The 22208-nt window shown below is 44.6% G+C and overlaps 1 protein-coding gene across 3 annotated transcripts in view; it reads right to left on the bottom strand.

Moving 5' to 3' along the window:
* Positions 1–22208, bottom strand: part of IYD (iodotyrosine deiodinase) — a 141428-nt gene that overhangs the window by 62849 nt on the left and 56371 nt on the right. For 2 of the 3 annotated variants that reach the window (XM_084777826.1, XM_084777828.1), the window contains exon 5: positions 17750–17843. In XM_084777826.1, coding sequence (XP_084633952.1) covers positions 17750–17843 — 94 coding nt within the window. Of the gene's footprint in view, positions 1–17499; positions 17535–17749; positions 17844–22208 lie in introns of those variants that run through there. The other variant, XM_084777829.1, reaches the window with a different exon arrangement.

Raw genomic sequence — 22208 nt, 5'->3', positions numbered from 1 at the left:
GATTGTATATATTCAGGGTAGATTTTTTGTTGTTGTTGTTGTTTTGTTTTTTGTTTTTTACAATTATCTTAGAACTGAATGAACATCACTGGTATTGATGTTACATGCAGAGAAGTATATTTTAAAAATACTGGGACATATCAGATTACTTCATCACACAATGATATTATCATAGAGTGACATTATGCTAATCATAATGTTAGCTATGAAGAAAGATATAGCCAGTCCATAGATGGTCTTAATGTGTGCGGTAAAAGTGGAAGATAAATTCTGAAGACATGGGGGCCTGCAACATCAGTAAAAGGTTTAGAAGCATGCTAGAACACCTCGTCAAACAAAAGGACAAATTGTTCCTCCTTAGCCCTCTGAAGGTAGTTCAACTCTTAGCCTCCTCTCATTTGTGGGACCACCATATTTCACACTGGATAATGCCCTCTTTCCTGAATGCCATGGGGGTTGCAAGATTGGAATCAGGCTGAGTCAGAGAATGCCTCTGCATACGTCCAGCCAGAAATACAAGCATCTCTACCACTTGGTCCATTTGACTCACCGGACACTATGATACCAAAGGCAGGTATGTAAGAAAGGCCACTATGAGAAGATTAAAGCAAACCCAACAGGAGAATCTCAATGTGGGGTCCATGAAGCATGACCATAGTTCTGCAAAAAATAGAGAACCTGGGAACCATCTCTTGGTGTGCTGTTTGCTTAAGACAACGATGGAGCTTTTACTCATGAAACATTAGCTGATCATGTTTTTAGAGCTATAAGTCATGCATGAGGTCCCTGCAGACCCACCAACTCAAAGGTTGAGTAGACTCAACAACAAGTTATTTTAGGATGGAGTAGCCTCCTCTAGGACTTAACATAAGTATGGAAAGAAGTATATGAATAAGCCACACTAGGATGTAGCCAGAGTCCCAAATGGCAGTGGGTGCAAGACCGTAGTTTGCAGTGTTCCCACTATGTACTGTGCCACCTGGAAGCTCGTGGTCTGCCATAACCATGGGATGGACCTGAGTCTTGAAAGCAAAACCAGTTCCAACCTAGAGATGACACCGAAAGAATGAGTCACGGACACTAAATCAACCACCATGCTCCGTGCTGTTTCCCTGCCAGGTTGTGTAACAGAGCTACACAGGAACAAGCAGAAGTAGGAATGGCCCACTTACTTTCCTCTCATTACCCTTTGCAACTTTGAGGGTATTCGTGCTTCCTACACAGGAGCTCAGGACTGTGGGTCTAGGCTTTCTAGTTAAGAGTCCTTCTCCACTGGGTGTTGTGGGGGCACACCTTTAATCACAACACTCAGGGGGCCAAAGGCAGGTGGATCGCTGTGAGTTCAAGGCTATCTTGGTCTACAAATAGATGGGACAGCTAAGGCTACACAGAGAAATTTTGTCTGGAAAAGCAAAACCAAAACCAAAACCAAATACAAGTCCCTCTCCATCAAGGGACCAGCAAGAGCCTCTTTAAATTTCATGCTATGGCAGTCAACTGACTGTTTCAATGTCCTTGTTCTAAGAGACCACACTAGATCACCAGTGTAGCAAAAGACATTCACTTAGGCCATGCATTCTGATCATGACGATGATGTAAACTGTATGAATCAGCTACACTAGGAGGTAGCCAGACTCCCAAATAGTAGCAGGTGCAATACCGTAGTATCTACAGTCCCATGATGCAATGTGCCACCTGGAAGCTCCTGGGAGGGAGTACACACAAACATCAGATAATCTTGCAACAGGGAGGTCATCATTTTCCTTTCCCTAAATGCGAGCAAATGGGTGCAGCAGCACCGATGGTGTCAGAAGGACATGGTAGCCACACCTGTGGTCAACTGCTTTCCAGGTGTCAAGGGAGCAAATGGCAGTCCTTAAAGAAAAAAAGACTGGAAATTCACGTGAAGAAAATGTGACTGTCATAACCACACAGAGAAGGCATATGCAGAGGACTTGCAGGAGAGTCCTCTTTCCCTGCCTGGGAATCACACAGGAATCAGTGTGAGGGGGATAAAAGCTCTCAACTGCCACTGCAGGCACAGCTGAGCAGCAGAATAAATCAGGTGGCACCAGACTATAACCCAAGGCACACACTAAATGTTCGTGCATTTAGGACACCAGAAACAAATGACTGGAAAGAGATCAATAACCTTTCAAGAATTCCAGGTCAGAGGAGGCTCTACCTGGAGAGCCAGGGTAAGTCTCACTCTTGCAATGTGAGCAGCGCACAGCAACTGCAGTCTACAGAACCCAGTGTGGGAACTAGAAAAAGGACAACAGTTGACAATATGACACCCACTGCTAGAGTGAAGCGACCAAGGACAACTGTAACTGATGCCCGTTGCTAGAGACACTCGCATTGCTAGAACATACAGTGAGATTACTAATGGTGCTTTTTACCTTTGAGGATTTTTATCTGCCCCACCCCCAAATTGACCTCACTATTATCATGAGGAAAAAAAAAATAAGACCAATACAGATTTATGAGTAGCCTATAGAAGTCCTAATTAGCATTATTTGAAACTGGCAAGGTCATCAAAATTGGAGAAATTCTCAAGGCCAAGAGGAGCCCAGGGAGACATGACAACTATAATGTGCTAATACTGTCTTCTTCCCATGACATGGGTACCACACTTATATAAGATGGTAGCAACAGTAAAACCTAGGCATGGAGTATACAGGGACTCTCTGTGTGCTTTGCTCAGTTTTTTGTTTGGGGGGGGGTTGTTTTTTGTTTTTTGTAAATCTGGAACAATTCTAAGAACAAAAGTATTGACAAAATAAGAAATAACAAAAAAAATTGAACTTGGGCCCTTATTTCAGACTGTATACAAAAGTCCATTCAAAGCAGAACTAAATGTAAAGTTAAAAGTATAAAACTTGGGGCTGGAGAGATGGCTCAATGGTTAAGAGCACTGTCTGCTTTTCCAAAGGACCCAGGTTCAATTCCCAGCACCCACATGGTAGTTCACAACTGTCTGTAACTCCAGTTCCAAGGGATCTGACACCTTCACATAATGCACATAAAATAAAATTAAATAAATTATTTTAAAAAGTATAAAACTCTTAAAGAAAAAGAGAGCAGGAAAAAACTTTGTGATTTGTAAATTAGGCAAAAGTTTTCTAGAACACAAAAAGCACTAATCATAAAGTAAAAGCTGATGAACTGGACTCTGAAAAGTATAAAATTCTCCTTTTTGGAAGACATTGTTAAGGAAATGAAAGCAAGTGGCAGGGTGGGTAGAAATGTTCTTGGTATGTATATCTGACCAAATCTTAAAAGTAAATTAAGAACTCTTGGCATTTCTGGCTATTTCTTTCTCAACTTAACCTATGGTCTGCTGGGAACCTAATAGAAGGAACACTTTAATCAGATTGGCCTGTGGCCGTGTCTGTGCGAGATGACCTTGATGTGACTCATTCATAAGTTTTTATTTAAGATAAATGAAATCCTCCATCTATACAAAGGTGGCACATATGTGGTCATGGCAGCTTTGTTCACAATATTAAATGTACATCTGAAGGTGAGTGCTTTTCTTGTGGTGTATCTATATATCTTATGGTGTCCCTATATACAAGGTAGCATATCTATATACCTTGTTTTATGTATATAATATATATAGTTTGTATATATAGTGATATATGTATGCATGTGCATGTATATATGTATGTATGTGTATGTATGTATGTATGTATGTATGTGTATGTATATGTGGACTTATATATGTAAGTGTATGCATGCATGTGTATGTGTATGTATATATATATATACATGCACATAATAGTGAGCTCCTAAAAGAAATAAGATACAAAGAATATATAGTATGCAACTCTAGAGAAAGAAAGACAGGTTTAACTTATGGTGACAGAAAATGAACTGTGGCTTCCTAGGATGGGAGAATTGAGACTATTAACTGAAATGGATCACAGAAGCTATTTTGGTACAATAGGCATCATTTATAAGGCTGTTTGTGGTGACCTGTGGTATGTGACGTCTATTGCTCACTCTGCATGGGTATACACAGTGTAAATTGTAGCACAAAGCAACAAGTAGTTGTTTGAAACAGAATAGAAGCCATGGGTACTCTCCCTGCCAGGTTTGCTTCCTGACAGCCCCAGAGCATTGGTGTTTAGTGCATTCTTGACTTCTCGCTGCTCTAGTGAGTGAGAAAGACAATTTCCAGTTTTGGCTCTCATCTTGTCAGAGAATAGGTTTCTATGGAAGAAGACTGAGCTTTAGAGCTACAAGCCCTGAAAGTCATTGCCAACAAAGTTATAGCTGATGAGGAATTTTTTTCTGTTTGCAGAGAGATGCTGGAAAGAATGCAAGAGCCAGGCGATGGGAGGAGCAATGAAGCAACGCCTTTTGGACACGGCATGACATGCTTGTTGCACACATGAACTCCTAGCAGCAGGAGGGGTGGGGGGATGGGAGGCTGGTGGGGGTTGGGGGGAGGTGGTCGGAAGGTGGGGAGATGCTTGTACAAGACCCTCGGGCATAGGGCAGGGCTCCAGGCTCCACCATCCCTCAGGAGCCATGGGGCAGTTGGAGAAAGGGAAGTCATGTCTTTTGGTGGTGTGGCCTCTGATAAGTAGCTCATGTTCCAGGTAACAACACCTCACCAATGCTCATGCACACCTAGTTATCTTTTTATTGCTGCAAAAAGACACCACAGCCAAGGCAACTTACAAATGAAAACATTTAGTAGGCGTTTGGCATTTAGTGAATCTATGACAACTAAGGCCAGAAGCATGGCAGAAGGCAGGCAGGCGTGGTTCTGCAGCAGTAGCTGAGGGCTCCCCAGCAGGAGGTGGGGACAGAGGGTGACACTGGGCCTGCAAGGGCTTTTGAAACCTCAAAGCCCATCCCCAGCAGACATGCCTTCTCCAACAAGCCCGTATTGCCTCATCTTACACAGTTTCACCGGCTCGGACCACGCATTCACACACATGAGTCTGTGGAGGGCCATTCTCACTAAAACCACCGCACACCATGAGTCACAAAACAAAGAAAGACATGAGAATGAGAGGGGGACCTGTCAGGATGAAGAGGCTCAGCCAGAGGAGAAGGATGACAAAGGTCATGAGGGGTGAAAGTGACCAAAATGCATTATGTATGTATGTATGTATGTATGTATGTGTATATGTATGTATGTATGTATGTATGAATGAAAATTGTCAAGAAATAGTTTTGTTTTGTTTTTCAACCTACTCATTTAGCTACCAATGTTCTGGTTTTATTTAATAATTTTAACACTGAGGAGTCATTACAGTGTTGTGGCCAGCGTCCCCTTTTCTTATTTTCGCCCCTATGCTTATACGTAACCTGAGGTGCATACACAGGCTGGGTCCTGAAAGTAGCCATGCCAGACACGCTTGTCCCTGCACCTTCTCACCACACTGTCCACCCACTCCATGAGTTTTTAGCTCGGTCTTAGGATGGATTATGTAAATGGGGCCTGAGAGCAGCCCCACTCCTTCCACTCCTGCCCCTTAGCCCCTCTATGGAGGCAGCTGTCGGTGTTGGGGATGAACCCAGAGCTGGCGTGGTCTACTCCCATGTTCCACAGGGAAAGACAGTTTCTGTTCACACAGCCATCTAAGTGGCCAAACTGGAGCTAGAATTTTGGATTCCTAACCCCTAGCCCGTGAATTCATCTACCAAACTTCAGTGTTTCACAAACCAGCAACACTGTGGTCCGTTAAGCATCGAGCATCCAGATGTGGTACCCAAAAATGCAGTGTTCACACGGCAACGCTTTAGGGAAAACAAAACATGCGTGATACCCTGAGCTCATCCGAATGACTTTGTCCGACGAAAAGAAAATGTGCTTGTGACTTTTATGATTTAGCTCATGATGAGACAATGCATTGGAAGATGCCTCCGTGGCAGCTGTAAGTGGAGACAAAGTGTGTGCACACTTGTTTCGTGTCTGCTTAGAACAAACCAGGATTCTATCTTGGCATAGTTTTTAATAGTTTCCTCTTACTCTAAGGGGAAAAAAATGTCCTTATTTGGAAGATAATTACAAGGAATTCCTAGCTAATAAGCAATGTTGAACCATCTGCTTTTTAAAAAAAAAATTATTACTAGAAATAAGTGGAGAGTTTGGGGTAAATGGCTTATAATCAACCTCTAAATCACGCTAGATTAGGGAGAAGGAATGGACTTTTCTCTCTTACCACTCAGGAGAAAAACCGTCTCAGTTGATTTACGTGAAATGTTCTCATGGATTGTCACAAGAACACAAATTATCACAAGAAAGTGGGGTGTCATTTCCTTGTCCCCCCAGCTAGCAAGCCACAGTTGTTCAGCTAGGGGTTTCCATCCAGGAGCACTTTAAATGCCAATCGTGGTGGCACATGCACTTGAAGCAGAACAGTTGGAGATTGGAGGCTAGCCTGGGCTGTGTGGGAAGGCCCTGCTTGCTAGCCTGGGCTATGTGGGAAGGCCCTGCTTGCTAGCCTGGGCTATGTGGGAAGGCCCTTCTTCAAAGACATGGGAACTCTAGTACAATGCAGGCTAGAGGGGTGAGGTGGTCTCCGAGCTCACTGGAAACTCATTTCCTCACGCGGGGTAGTAATCTTCCACCCATCTAAGAATTCCCCAGACTGAATAAGGTGATGACCTCACTTTGACACGCACAGCTCTTCACAGAGCATGCATGTCAGGGTGTCAGGGACACCCACAGTCACCCTAGGCAGCAGCGGGAGTTTCCAACTAAGCTGTGTTGAAAACTCCTGTACAGTGCCAACTTCTCCCTGGCCATGCACAGGGGTTGAGATTCAAAAGAGAAAAACTTGAGCCAGATTGGGTAGCACAGAACTGGTGACCCCAGCCACTCAGCAGGCTGAGACAGTGCGAGGCCTGCCTGGACCGTGAAGTGAGTTCAAAGCCATCATGGGCAACTTGATGAGATTTTATCTCTAGATGTAATTTAAAAAAGGGGGGGGCTGGGGATGTGGCTCAGGATAGAGCACATGACTATGTTTATGAGACTCAGGCAATACAAAGGGTAGGGCTAGGGAGTGTAATCCCTCATACGCATGCGTGCATACATGAACTCACGCATGCGTGCATACATGAACTCACACATGCACTCGCAAAGCACAGCCCACGGGACTCCAGAAGCATCCTTTATCCTACAGTTGTTCTTATACTTGATGTTTTTACTTGAGTGCCTTCTCAACCAGACCAAGCGTGTCGTCTTCTGCATCCTTAGTGTTCGGCGTGGTCTCAGAACAAGTGGACAGCAGATGACTGAGTGAAGAGGTAACTCACCTGTTTTGTGTTTTTTGTTTTATTGAGAAAGAGAAGCTGGTCACTTAGCAAAAACTCCCTTAGGGAGAATGTACATTCAGCAACAGAGTTCTGAAGCCATGCATGAGGTCACACGCAAACGTTCTTGCCACAAACCACTGCTCGGATGTGTCACGCACACTCACAGGAGGTAATGCATTGTCTATCAGGTGGACTGTCTCATATGATAATTGTACCAAGCCAGAAGGACAGGTTCTTTGAACTGTAGCTCAGGGGGCTGGCGAGATGCCTCAGTGGTACAGAGCACTTGGTGCTCTTCAGGAGGACCCAGGTTCAGTTCCCAGCACCTGTATTAATTGTCTCACATCTGTCTGTGGCTCCAGCTGCAGGGGATCTGGTGCTCCTGGCGTCCAGTGAGCCCCAGTTATTTGCCAACTCTGTGGCTTGGAGAAAGTGACTTGGCCTCTTTGTGTCTTTGTTTCCTCATTCATATAACAGGTAGGAATAACAAAAACCAACAATAACTTATACATACATACATACATACATACATACATACATATTCACATACATGCATTCATATATGTCTGCTGTTAGAAGGCTGGGAGAAGTTAGGGTGTCTAAAGACCTTAGGCCAGCGCCTAAATACAAGGACAGTATTGTACTGCTGTGGTGGTGTTGTCTCTTGTTATAAATGGCAAGGGAGTTTTAAGTTTAGTTCCAAACTGTCACTACATTCCCAATCAAATGCCCAGGCTCTGTTGCCCTGCTTAGGTCACTCATCTGCCTTTCTCCATTAGTTGACGGTTGTCTCTCTAAACGGTCCTCTGCCTGAGCTCCTGAAGTCCTGGCTATTCTCCTGCAGTTGCTTAGGGTTGAGGCTGGCCATGCAAGCCATAGACACTGTGGGTGACACCATCTGTTCCTTCTATTGCTGACTCCTAGAGTCTGAGATGACAGTAATTGGGAGAGCCACTCCTCCCTAAACCCTTGAGTATGAGGGGGTGGGGGGCCGGGAAGGAAGGAGGCAGGAGCAGAGGGAAGGGCATGAAATGAAGAAGGAGAGGACGGGGATGGGCAGGGCTTGTGGACCCCATGGGATGGGGGGGCACGGGGACGGGACACTCCAGGCCACCCTACCCCCCCCCCCCACACACACACACATGAAAACAACCCTGCTTCCTCCCCTGCACGGGCCCAGCCAGCTGTTTCCACTTCCTTAGCATCTGGTCACTTGCTGAACTGTTTACAAACTTCTCATCCAGAACTTTTTAAATAGAGGAAAACAGGGCGCTTGTCTGTACCGACCAGACGGGCGGAGATAAGAAGGGAGAATTCAGCGACAAACAAAACAGAAAGGCAGAATTAGGCCCTGGAATCCATATTGACTGCCCTTCCAGCGTGTGGCTTCCGGAATCATGGAGGGACTCAGCCCTCTCTAACCCCGAGTGATGCTGATCTAAAGGACAGCTGGGTTGAATGGAAGACCCAGGCCCAGGAGAGCAGAGCTATTAGAGAGCAACGCAGAATGCCAGCAGGAGCGACACCATACTTGAAAGCCAACAGTGGTAGAACGGACGGATCTCCAAACCTGAATTCCGGCTCTGCATGGCCGGAAAGTGGGTCATGCGAAGGGGCTTGAGGTTGTATGGCCCCGCCTAACTTCTCATTCACTGTTTCCTGAGAGTAGATGCGATGTGACCAGCTTCCTCTCCTCAAGTCACTCCCCACCCCCAGGCACAATGGACCACACCCTTAAGCTATAAGGCAAAAATCAGTCCTCTCTCTTTCTTGTCAAATACTTGGTCACAGCAGTGAGAAACGTTATTAGTATAACCCCATAAAATCTTGCTCATGCCAGGTAGGAAGGGAGCGGGCTGTGCTGTGCAGGAAGTCCCTTTGAGGACTTCCTGGAGTTGAGGACTGAATGCAGGGTTTCCACCTTGTCCCCGTGGTGGCCATCCTCCTGGATCCCAGTGGATGGTGGTCTGGGCTCCTGTTCTCATGCAGAGATGGCGTCTGCTCAGTTTAGCCTCCGTGTAGGAAGCCTTGGGGATTAGTAAGCAGTGGACTAGACAGTTCGTGTTGGTCCTTTGCACACCTAGCGAGCTAATCTGATTTTCACTAAAAATATATTATGATTGGCTGAAAAACTTGAGACTCCTGTGAATATGGCAAACTACTCCCGCCCTTCCCTCCACTCACCAATGTCACTAGGGGATTGGTTACAGGTGATCATATTCTTTCCCTCTTTGAATCCGATGGACAAGGGAACAGAAAGGGACACTTTACAGCTTGTTCAAGGAAAGTCATGGTCATGTGTCTGAATAAGACTAAAGGGTGTGAAACCGAGGCAAGTGACTCATGTGTTCAAAGCCATTCCCTAACTGCGCTCTGAGCAACTGTCAAGCGTGCAGGATGCAGAACAGTGACCTTCACCTACCTACAGGGGGGCTGGGCCCCTGGGCCTGTCAGTTTACATTTAGGCAGCATGAGTGGCCCCAGAGAATCCCGATTTCTTATGCATGAACTACTGACCCCGGCACTGGCGGGAAGGAAGGTGTCCTTCCACGGATTCAGGGACCTCCGGGCGGCCTTTTCCACCGTGTCAGCAGCCTTCACAGCACTTTCCTCCCCTCCCTCTTCCGCCCCACCATTAGGCCCTGTCCCTGGAAGCCCTTTGCCGTTGCCAGGAACCACGGACATTAGGAAACAACCCAAGAGAATGGGTGGCTACTTGGCACCCGGCGGCCACACGTGGGCCCTGGCGCTGGCCCTGGGTCACAGGTATGGAGACAGCCTGGTGCAAAGGAAGGAAGCGGGGCCAGCGAGGGGACTTCGGGGACTCTAGAACCAAGCAAAGGCTGACAGACAGGTTAGGAAAATGCCCCACTGTGTTTCTGGGGGATTGGCCTATGTAGTTTTAAGCTGTACTTCCCAGAGTTGAGCTGTGCTCACCAATGTAGCTAACACAACAGGAACAGAGCCCAGGCAAGGTCATTAACCAGGAATGGCAACAAAACCAGAAGTCCCTGCTGTCAACTTACCTACCAACTGAGGTTGAAGGTGACAGAAAACAGCTTGCTTACTTTGTTTTTTTTTCCTTCCTTCCTTTCTTCCTTCCTTCTGTTCTCTTCATTGAGAATTTCACACTATGCATTTCGACCACATGTACCCCTCCCTCAACTCCTTCCAAATCCACCACTGCCTCCCTACTGACCCAACTTTATGTCCTTTTAAGCATCCATCAAGACAAATATGTGCCACCTACATATCGTGGGATATATGGCTTTGACTGGCTTAGCAGAGGCTACACTAAGAAAACTAGTCTGCTTTCCTGAGAGCTGTCAGTTGCCAATAGCTCCTTGGCTAGGGCAGGATACCCTAACCGCCCCTCCTCCATGCTAGGGTTCTGTCTGGGTGAGGATAGCACAGGTCTTGTGCATGCTATCATAACCTCGGTGAGTCCACCACGTATGCAGGTGCCCTGCTGTATGCAGAAAATACTCTTTCCCACTGTCTCTGGCTCCTGCAGTCTTCCATCCTCTCTTCTGCAGTGACCCCTCAGTCTTGGAGGAAGTGTGATACAGATGTCTCATTTAGAGGCTGAGCGTTCTGCACGAAATTCTCTGCACCTTGACAAGTTGTGACTATCTATGCTAATCTCCATCTATTGCAAATAATAGCCCCTTGGCGAGGACTGAGAGGTGCACTAATCTATGGGTACAATTATGAGGCGTCAGGAGTTGGTTTAGTTAGTTATTCACTTAGTAGGGTGACAGTAGTAAGTTCTCCTCATAGGACCTATGGCTTTTAGACACAGGTTCTTAGCAACATGATGTCCTGTGCTAAAAACACAAGACCTTTTTGATTAAAAAAAAAAAAGCTACTATTCCATGCTGCAAGAAATGTTCCGAATGCCTCAACTGAACAAACAGTTCCCAGGCCTGCTATTCTCACAGACATGGGCCGTTATGCGATTCATTAGCTCCCTGATGACAGATCTCTGCAAAGCCCTGTCAAGCAATGAGGGACTCTATGCAAGCAAGCAGTCGTCATTCTCATTTGTCAGAGCCTTCCCAGGGGACAAGGTGCTGAAATCTTCCTGAGCTGGGTATCTTCCCCTCGAGGCTGCTGCCTCTGGGCAGCCATTCCACCACACCTCACAGAGATAGAGGCTCTTATTCTTGGTTAATTGCGGATGCTCCTGAAGACCCACAAAGAGCTCTGTGTGCCTCCACACGCTGTCGCTGATGAAGCCCGTGTGTGCTGAGCAGCTCTGTCCACAGTTCACATCCATATGCTTAGCCTGGGATTTTTATGGGTGGCACCCGTCTGCACCGCCCACCCTTATCTGTAAGCCTCAGACACCTGGGCAGCAGAAGCCCCTCCCCCTGCACATTCCTGAGTGTCCTGTGTCAAGTGGGTATGTTGACTCTGCTTCCTGGACCTGACCAATGAGATCACTTATTGGAAATGTTCTGTACTGGGGCGAGCAGTTAGACAGGCACAAGGAAACGAACAGACAGCATGGCCTTTGAAAAGAAAGTCAACCATTAAACACATCCCAGAATGAGTCGAGGCCAGTACACTGATGTAGTGCCATGCATTTCCTGTCCTACATAGACTCAAGTCCACCTGCCTGCCTTTAAAATGAGGCTCCTGGGGCTGGAGAGATGGCTCAGTGGTTAAGAGCACTTGACTGCTCTTCCAGAGGTCCTGAATTCAATTCCCTGCAACAACATGGTGGCTCACAAACATCTATAATGTGATCTGGCGCCCTCCTTTGGCAGCAGGTGTACATGCAGATAGAGCACTCATACATATAAATAAATTAATATATTAAAAAAAAAAAGAAACTAGAACCTAAAATGAATGGTTCACAGTATGCTTAAATCCATAAAGAGCCAAGGAAGAGACCAATCAAACCCTACAGGAGAGAAGTTAATAATAATTTTTAAAAAGCAAAATTAATCATAGATGATAGATGCTGAGAGGGAAACGGCCCTTCTGAGGAGGACTCTTTCTCCCTGTGTAAACAAACTCACAGAGTGAAGAGGAAGAAAAGAAGCTTTGCAAATTACCATTTCCTCTCATATTGGTCAACCCAAGGCTTCTTGCTCATAACATTAAAAATAAATAAAATTATATTGGAAAGAAAGAGAGATCACTCAGTCCTTAAAAGAAATAAACATCAAGCAACAGAAATAGAAGGCAGGTATTATGTGGTATTTTTAAGGAAAAGTTCATCCTTCTGATCATTTTGGTTAAAATTTTGTTTTTTAATCCTCATCATTAAAGTCACCTTTTAGTAGATATTTTATTTATGTATTTACTCTGTAGTGTGTGTGGGATATGTGTGTGTGTGTGTGAGATATGTGTGTGTGTGTGCAAATGCACACAGGTGCGTGAGAGTGCATGTGTGTGCAATATGCGGATATGGAAGTCGCAGGATAATTTTTGAAGCACCAGGCAACAAGCTCAGGTTGTTAGGCTTGGTGGCAAGTGCCTTTTCGCATTGAGCTCTCTCTCACCTGCTTCAGCTTTCTCCTTTTTTAGCTGCAGCAGGTCTGCAGTCTCCGTTCTTACCATCCTCCCTGGAAACCCTGAGTTCTGTTTCCCACCCTCGCTTACACACTAGGGCATTGGAGATAAATGAATGGCAAGGCTCCTATACCAGACGAGCCGGCCAGCCGGTATTTTGTACAGTCGTGTGCTTGAATCTACAAGTAGTGCTCTTGCTTTTAGGTGAAACCTCTAAGACAGATCTGCACCAATACAGGTTTGTTTGTTTGTTTCAATTTTCATCTTATTTATTTCAGTTATCAGGTAATTGTACCTATTTGTAAGGCATGGTGGGTTATTTCAGTTGGTGTCTATGATGTGTACTGGTCAATGACTTCCATTTTCTTTGCATTCCCCTGTGTTTGCAGCTTTCAAGCTAGTGTATTCTGACTGCTCATGGAATGTGCATCGGGTTGTTGGGGGACTGTGGCCATCCTTCTGTTATAAACCCCTAAACTGTATTCTTTCTAGGTAACTGTGCTGGGGACCCATCATCCATCCCCTGCTATACTCTCTCCACACGGCCTTTCCTAGCCTCTGGTAACCATGACTGTAACCATAATCAATGTTTTAAGCTTCCACATGAGAGTAAAGACAGTGTGATGTCTGTCTAACTATGCCTAGCTTCTTTCACTTCACAGTGTTCTGCTAAGGCGCATCCATTTTGTTTCAGATGAAAGGATGTCATTTGTTTTATATGGTGAGTAAATAGTCCATTGTGTATATGTACTATTTTCTTTATCCATTGTATTATCTACAGGCACTTTGATTTTTGCCTTGGCTATTGGGAGCAATATGGTAATAAATATGGGAGTGTGCACATAGTTTTAATAAGCTGATTTAATATTTCACTGGAGATTTTCACCAATTCTTTTTATTTCTGTGTGTGAATTTGTGTGCACATGGTGTGTGTTTGTGTGTATATGTATGTGCCTGTGACAGACAATAAATCTCAGTATTGTTTTTTTGAGACAGGATCTCTTACTGGCCTAGCACAGTGGTTTCCAATGTTCCTAATATTGCAACCCTTTAGTAGAATTCCTCATGTTATGGTGACCCCCTCCCTCATCCATAGAATTATTTTCATTGCTGCTTAGTAACTGCAATTTTACTACTATTATGAATCCTAATGTAAATATCTGATATGCAGGTTATCTGATATGAAACTACTATGAAAGTGTCATTCAAAGCCCAAAAGAGTTTTGACCCACAGGTTAAGAACCACTGGCCTAGAACTTGCCAGGTAGGTTAGGCTGGCTGGCCAGCAAGCCCCAGGGATCCTCATGTCTCTGCCTCCCCACACTGAGATTACACTTCTGTCACACCTGGATTGCTTTTTTTTTAAATGTGGGTTCTGAGGATCTAACTCAGGTCCCCATGTTTGCACGCAAGCACTTTACTGATTGAACCATCTTTTCCAGCCCTGAAAATACCTTCTTTACTTCCAGAAAACCTTCCTGGTTAAAGGTAGGGTTTTCAACTGACTTGTTTCATTAATTTTTTTTAGCTGCTTGATTGGCTATTGGGATGACAGTGTTTCCCAGATTATGCGTTCTGCATCTGCTCATGCATTTAATCCCCTGACTAATGAAAAACCTGATGCTTCCTCCCAAGAGGAGATGGGAGCCTCATTTGTTCTGGCACTGTAAAGAACTGACATTTGGTGCCCCTACACAATTATACTACATTTAGATCATAATCAAGTGGTTCTACATGCCAGGCCTTTAAAAAAAGAAAAAAAGAAAAGCTAAGTCTTGCCCCAAGGTACTATCTGTGAGAGGATTGGAAAGTGGTTTCTAAAATACACTGCTTTACATGCATGGTGACAACAGTGCTCCTCAGTCCTAGGACGCCAGCTGGTTGTGTGAGGCAAAGTCCTTGATAGTTCAGGTCACCAAGGATGAAGCTACTGTAGTTCAGAATAAGTTCCCAGAAGAAATTAATGAGCTAAAAGTGTATTTTTATGGAGGGTGTGTGTGTGTGTGTGTGTGTGTGTGTGTGTGTGTGTGTGTGTGTGTGTGTGTGTGTGATTTTAGTCTTCCTAGAGCACCTGGTAACGGTTCTGTGGCAGGCCACATGGAGCATAGGAAAGCCATTGTTTATAAGCACGGGTGATGATGTTTTTAGAATGTGCTTCTGTAGGTGAATAAAGGTGGACATTGTTGAGTCTCTCTTCACCAAAAAATAATAAAACTGATTTACTAGGCTGATCTGGAAAAGAGCCTAGAAAAATCCCTTGCAGAGTGAGGGCCTGCTTTGAAAAGTTGCTCTGTCCTGTGAGGCTCATGGATGGAGTACTTTCTTTCCTCCTGTGGTGTTTGGTCGTATCATTTGTTTTCAAACAAAGTTAAAAACATGAAAAACTCATATAAAATAATTACACCTAATATCAAGTGACTTGGTAATGGTCATGCTTTCTAGTATCCAAAGGATTTGAACTATTATAAATCTACCAGTAGCAATTATTTCTTGTGTGTGAGTATGCTCGAATGTGGTGTGTGTGTGTGTGTGTGTGTGTGTGTGTGTGTGTGTGTGTGCTCATGCATGCATGTATGAATGTGTGAAAGAGAGAGTCAGAGGCTAGCTAACACTGAGTGTCCTCAATGGCTAATCCACCTTATTTTTCAAAGTCAGGGTCTCTCACTAAACCCAACCCCCAAAAGTAACTCATGCTAATTTCTGATCTATCATAAATCAATTTAAAGAAATACTGATTTCTACAATGATAGACTAAAAGAGATTTCAGTGGTATTTATGACATTGCATTCAACAAAAATTAGTCTTGGAGCATAAGGGCAGGTGCAGACCTGGATAAAGAGGTGACTTAGGTCATTGAAGAACAATTGTGCCCTGACATTGGCAAGCCATAGGTATCACCCCAGTGTAAGAGACACAAAGCCAGGAGGGCTCCAGGTGTCTAGGTCAGAATGGTGAGCTGAGAGTGGATTATACTTATGTCACAAAACACACACTAGGCTCTCTGTAACTGTGGGCTCTCATCTATGGATTCAGTCAACACTAGATCAAAACTGTTTGGAAGGGTTGGGGAGACAGCGTGGCTGGTAAAGTGCTTGCCTGGCATGCAGGAAGGCTTGACTTCAACCCCTAGAAATCATGTTTTTAACCAGGAGCTGGATATGGTAGTACCCAACTGAGGAGGCAGAGAGAAGTGGATCTCTGAGGCTTCCTAGCCTGTGTGGGAAGTTCCAAGGCAGTGAGAAACCCTGTCTCATAGAAAAGGTGCAAAGTGTCTGAGCAACAGCATGCTGAGATTTGTCCTCTGATCTGTCTGTCTGTCTGTCTGTCTGTCTCATACACACACACACACACACACACACACACACTTGGGAAAATGTGTCTGCATTGAGTATATACTTACATTTTTACCATTACTTACTCAACAAAACATCATAACTACTTACATGGTGTTTACGTTGTGTCCATTAGTAGAGATGGTTTAAAAATATACTGGGGGTGGCTCACACCTTTAATCCCAGCACTTGGGAGGCAGAGGCAGGTGAATCACTGGGTGTTCGAGGCCAGCTTAGTCTACAAAGTGAGTCCAGGACAGCCAAGGCTCCACAGAGAAACCATGTCTCAAAAAAAAAAAAAGAACAACACACACACAGACACACAGACACACAGACACACAGACACACACACACACACACACACACACACACTGGAGAATAGTCAAAGGCTCTGTGCCATGCCATAGTACCTTATATAAGGGGCATGAGCATCTAAGACTGGGCATCTCAGAAGGTCCTGGAGTCAATCCTCGGACATGAGACACATTTACTGCAGTGGACTGTGTGCCAGCCTTGGTCTAAGGACGTTGCACTTATCATGTATTTTGACTTCACTCATTATCTACTTCAAATTTGAGGAAACAGAAGCATCGAGATTTGTTGCCCAAGGTCACACACACACACACACCCAGTAGAGGATCCCAGAGCCAAGGCCTAGCACTGGGCTCCCAACTCTCCACCAGCCACTCTGCTCCAAGGCCTTCATGCAGTCCAGATGTCTCTGTGACCTTTCAACCCTGGCTCAGTCTCTACAGAGCCGACTATCCTAGTGTTATTTCTCCTCCTGTACTATAACAGCTCACGGAATAAAGTGTACATGTTTAGCTTACAACTCCAGGTTACAGTTCCTCATTGAAGGGGAGTCGCACAGTAGCAGGAGCCCAAGGCAGCTAGTTACCTTGAACTCGGAGTCAAAATTAGTCAAAAGCAAAGAGAAACAAACAGATGCCCATAAACACTTACTGCCCATCTAGCTTGCTTCATTCTTAAACAGTGTAGAGGCCCAAACCTGGAATGGTACCCGCTTTCAGGCTGGGTCTTCCCACAGTCAAGGCAATCCCTCACAGACATGCCCAATCTGACACAGGAAATCCTTCATTGAGATTTTTTTTTTTTGGATTTTTGGCCAGAGGATGATGGGTTGTATTCAGGTGATAATTAGAACTCAGAATTACATCCTACTCTCTTGCTGTCTCTGACCCCCTCACCTGGCCTCCTGACTCCCACTGTCTGAGGGTTTTATTGCTGTGAAGAGACACCATGGCCACTTAACTGGGGCTGGCTCACAGGTTCAGAGGTTTGGTCCATTACCATCATGGCGGGAAGCATGGTGTCATACGAGGCAGACATGGTGCTGGAGAAGGAGCTGAGAGCTCTAGATCTGGATCCAAAGGCCTCAGGAGGAGAGAGGGAGCCACTAAGCCAGACTTGAGCTTCTGAAACCTCAAAGCCACCCCAGTGACACACTTCCTCCAACAAGGCCACGCCTCCAATAGTGGCTCTTCCTATGAGTCCCTATGGGGGCCATTTCACTCAGACCACCACACTCACTTTTGAAAAGCTGATGTGTTGCTAGAAGGTACATGATAGCTCTGGAAATGAATACTAACCTGGATAGCAAACTCCACAGTCTCGAGTGCTGAGTGACACTGCCTGCTGGGAACTGTTTTCTTCCAAGGGATGGGTCACCAGGAGAGGCAGGGCCTTAAGGAAGAAAGAAAAAGGTAACCAAGTTAAAGAAGATTTTTAAAATGGAGCTAATATACTAGGTCTGATGGCACGAGGGGCATAGGGAAGGAATGGGGAGATGTCGCTAAAGAATTTTGAAAGGGATTAATTACGTTTTCCAGGAAACTCATTGATGCTTCCTTTTTAATAGCAAAATGGTTGATAACAGTCACGTATATTTACCGGAGAGTTTGCTAAGTATTTTACATCTATCTGGTAAGCCTGAGGTCTATTAAGAATACAGGCTTTAAACTTCAGCTGGGCATATGGATTTCTTTCCTAGTATTGTGACAAAGTACTTGGTAGAAGTTGCTTCAGGGAAGAAAGCTTTCTTTTGGCTCACGGTTTCAGAGATCTTTAGCCCATCATGGGGAGGAGGGCCTGGTGACAAGAGGCAGCTCCGTTTGTGACAGCAGGAGTGGAGGCTGCTGGTCTCCACATCCAGAGTGACCAGGGGTAGAGGGTGCAGGCGGGAACCAGCAGCAAGCATAACCTTAGAGGCCTGACTCTAGCCACCTACTTCACCAGCTAGGAACCACACCCCAGAGGTTCTGTAGCTTCCCCGGATAGTGCCACCAGCTGGTGACCAAGTGCTCAAACGCAGGTGTTGTGAGGGATGTCTCACACCCAAACTGTAACAATGGTTATGACACCAATTTGTAAATTCGCAGAAGTCAACACATATGCGCACAAAACAATCAAAAGAACACACTTCAGAGTTATTATAATATAAATAAAATCAGTGGTTATTTTTTGAAGAACAGGATTATTGAAAATCATACTGTTGTGCTTATTGAATTTTATCAGGATCATCTAGTTTTAAGTAAGTGTGTTTCAGGTTTGTACAAATACAAAAAGATTGTTCTTCTTCCCAGAGAAGGTAAATTCCTTTTTTTTTTTTTTTTTCAAAGAAGAGGTTTGCAGAGTAATTTGAAGAGTTGTTTTATGTGTGTGGAAATTGCTTTTCTCTCCCCTGCTTGCTTTGCTTAGACGGTACTTTGATGTTTCTTGTCATCCTCTTGAGTGAAATGAAAAACAGGTGCATCAAACATCCCACTGTGCTGAAGAAGGGATTGTGGAGGATGCTGCCTTTGGATCCCGGCCTCCCCTCCCCTTGTAAGAATCCCAGCTTTCCTGGGTCTCTATATCATGATGAGCTGCTATCCCTGTGCGTCTACGGCAACTTGTGATTGGATGTATCACTTTGTATGGCCACTGGGAAGCTTTAGGGATAATGTGATGGGGGGGGGGCAGGGGAGGTGGTAGTGGTGGAGGGGGGTGTTTTGATTTGTTTTTGTTTGTTTGTTTTTGTTTTTTGCTCTGGCTTTTTCCTGCCCAGCAGCATAATCAGCTTGTATAAGTTTAGGTATAGCATTCTGAGAGCAACACTTTCTTCTTCTCTTCTGTATTTTGTATTATAAGGATCCTTGCAACTTATGTCAAATAAACAACATTTCACTGTCGAATGCTTATTTGTTACCACGTGTGCCACCGCCCGCCGCCTGTTTAAAGGACTCTGGTTAGGTGACCTTCAAGTAGTTGCCACAAGAGTCTGCATTACAGATTGGAATGCAGAGCCACATTTCCCTTACCAAAAAGATGGGGTTCTTTTCTTTTTTTCCTTTATTAATTTATTCTTGTTACATCTCAATGGTTATCCCATCCCTTGTATCCTCCCATTCTTCCCTCCCTCCTCTTTTAAAGATTGGGTTCTTTAAAAGCAGGTAGAAAGAGAAGGGCAGCGGACGCATTTTAATATTTGCACACGAATCCATTTACCTAGCTTAGCTCTGGTTTTAGTGCCACACAGTCTTTGCCTGCCACTACTTACATATTTACTGATTATTCTAATCTTGACTGCACGTATCCCTTCAGCTGACCCCATCTGTTTGCTGTTATTCATAACCAAACTCCCCCAGATTTGCTCTCTTCTCCACTGGCCCTGCCTCTGGCTTATCACTCACTCAGTTTCATCTGGCTGTTGCACCCCACATGTACTAAGAATTAGATGCAATGACTTCTGTGTAAGGAAAGCTGCTGTGCATTGCTGGGGCTTCTGGCTTCCAGCATCACGCGGTGTAGTTCATCATGAGCCTCCTTACGCCTGCTTCCCCAGGGTCTCCAGTGCTCCTTATCTCTTGGCAGTCCCTCCTCCATCTCCTAGTCATTGACAATGAGGTCCATGAGGCTTCGCCTACTCCACTTTCCTTTCCCTTTCAGCATCCCTCCTGCGGCAATCTCACGCCTGCCTGTGCTTTCAATTACATTCAATTACACCCGTATCTGCCCAGTGTCAACCTCCTGGCTGAGACACACAGGCCCCACTTTTTATTCCACCTGTCCATTAGGGTGATTGAAAAATTCAACAAGAGTGCAGCTTCATGGCAGAGGGTCTTGTGATCCCTTGTCTGAAGAAGGGTCTTCTTCTAGCGTTTCCAGCCTTCCTGAAAATGGCTTATATAAATTAGTATGAATTCTATGCCACTCTAACTTGAACAACATCCGCCCATGTTCTCCCCGTCATATCTAGAAGATAAATGAGCTCCACATGCAGAAAATGTATCATGTTAACCAACAAGTCCTGCTTTCCCTCCAGAGACTCGCTTTGAGGTGCAAAGATCAGATCCGAGGGCACACAAAGATGAACGCATTAGATATGGGCTCTGGTAAAATATGGGTCACCTTTTCTTTTTTATTTAATTTTATTTTTCTTAAAAATAAAGTAATTTTCCTACAGTTGATTCTAATTATAGTTATTCTTCCCCTATATCTCCCCAGATCCTACGGGCTCTTCCAACTCCACACCATCTTTCTTTCTTAAAAAAAAAAAAAAACAGACAAATAAAAGGACAAACAAGGATAAAACAAAACATACAAGCTAACAATAACAAAGTCTAAGAAAGAGCACAAAATCAGAAACCATAGTATACAAGCAAAATACCAATAAGTTTAAAAAAAAAATCTCCAAACTACCTTTGCATTCTTTTTGTGCTGGCTATATTCTTCTGGGCCTGGAGCGTGCCCTTCCATGTGGTTTGGATTTCCAGTCAGACTCCCTTAGAAAAATTAATTTTTCACTTAAAAGCATTTCTTAGCTGGAGATAGATGGAAGCTCGCATACCTACTATCTCAGACTGGGTTTGGGTCTTGTTTGGACCTGTTCAGGCCCTGTGCATGCTACACAGTCTCTGAGAGTTTGTATGCACCTTGCTTCTGCTGTTTTAAAGGGCCTTGTTTTCTTGGTGTCCTTCATCCCCTATGACTCTTATTTTTTATTTATTAATTTTTTTGTTTTTTTGTTTTTTGTTTTTCAAGACATGGTTTCTCTGTGTAGCCTGGACTTACTTTGTAGACTAGGCTGGCTTTGAACTTACAGTGATCCGCCTGTCTCTGCCTCCCTAGTGCTGGGATTAAAGGCGTGTGTCACCGTGCCCAGCTTCCACTCTGACTCTTACACTTTTTCTCCCTCCTTTTCCTGAAGGGAGGGATTTGATGACGACATTCCCTTTAGACCGACTGTTCCAAGGTCTCTCACTCTCTGCACATTGTTCAGTTGTGGATCTCTGTGTTACTTCCCATCTGCTGCCGAAGAACTCTCTGATGATCGCTGAGTGCATGAGTTTTACAGAATACTGTTAGGAGCCATTTCATCATTAGATTCCTTTGGCAAAAAATAAAAAAAATAAAAAAATAAAAAAAATAGTATTTGATTTTTCCATAGGCCCACGACCTATCTAGTCCCACTCAGGCATGAGTTCTAACTCTTGGGTGGGTCTTAAATCCACTCAGATAGTGTTGCCATTAGTGCAACATTGTATCTTGCAGGCAGGTCACTATTGTGCATCAAAGGGTTTGGCCCAGTGTTGATGTTTACCTTTCTACTCTGCTAGTACACAGGTACCCTCTAGTACCGGGAACACTAGTCAGTAGGGGGTGAAGAGTCTGGTTAAACACTTGTCCATCTTCTCAGTGATCAATGAAGCATGTGCTTTCTTTAGCAATGGGGCCTTACCATCAGCTTGTGGAGAGCAACCAATAGCCTTGGCAATAGTCTGTCTTATGGAGGCGTTTCCATGGGGCCCCTACGACGAACAACTCACTTGGATGTAACCCACTCCTGGTGGTTAGAGATGTCTAGTTGGGCCTTTGTCTCCCCATTATCTGATGATTGCTTTTAGATTTCTCTCATCTATGCATATAGTTTAAGAAGCTTCTACTGTAGTGGCTTTCCGCAGGATCCCAATGGCCCTTTCTGTTAATTGTCCTACCCATATTCCTTTCCTTACCTGCATCTTCCTTCCCCCTCCTCTGTTTAATCCTCCTTTTCCAGCTCTACTCCCC

Source organism: Acomys minous (genome assembly GCF_964271855.1).
Source record: "Acomys minous genome assembly, chromosome: 3".
Lineage (NCBI taxonomy): Eukaryota > Metazoa > Chordata > Mammalia > Rodentia > Muridae > Acomys > Acomys minous.
The sequence above is the reverse complement of the archived record's forward strand: the minus strand, read 5'-3'. Positions and strand labels throughout refer to the sequence as shown.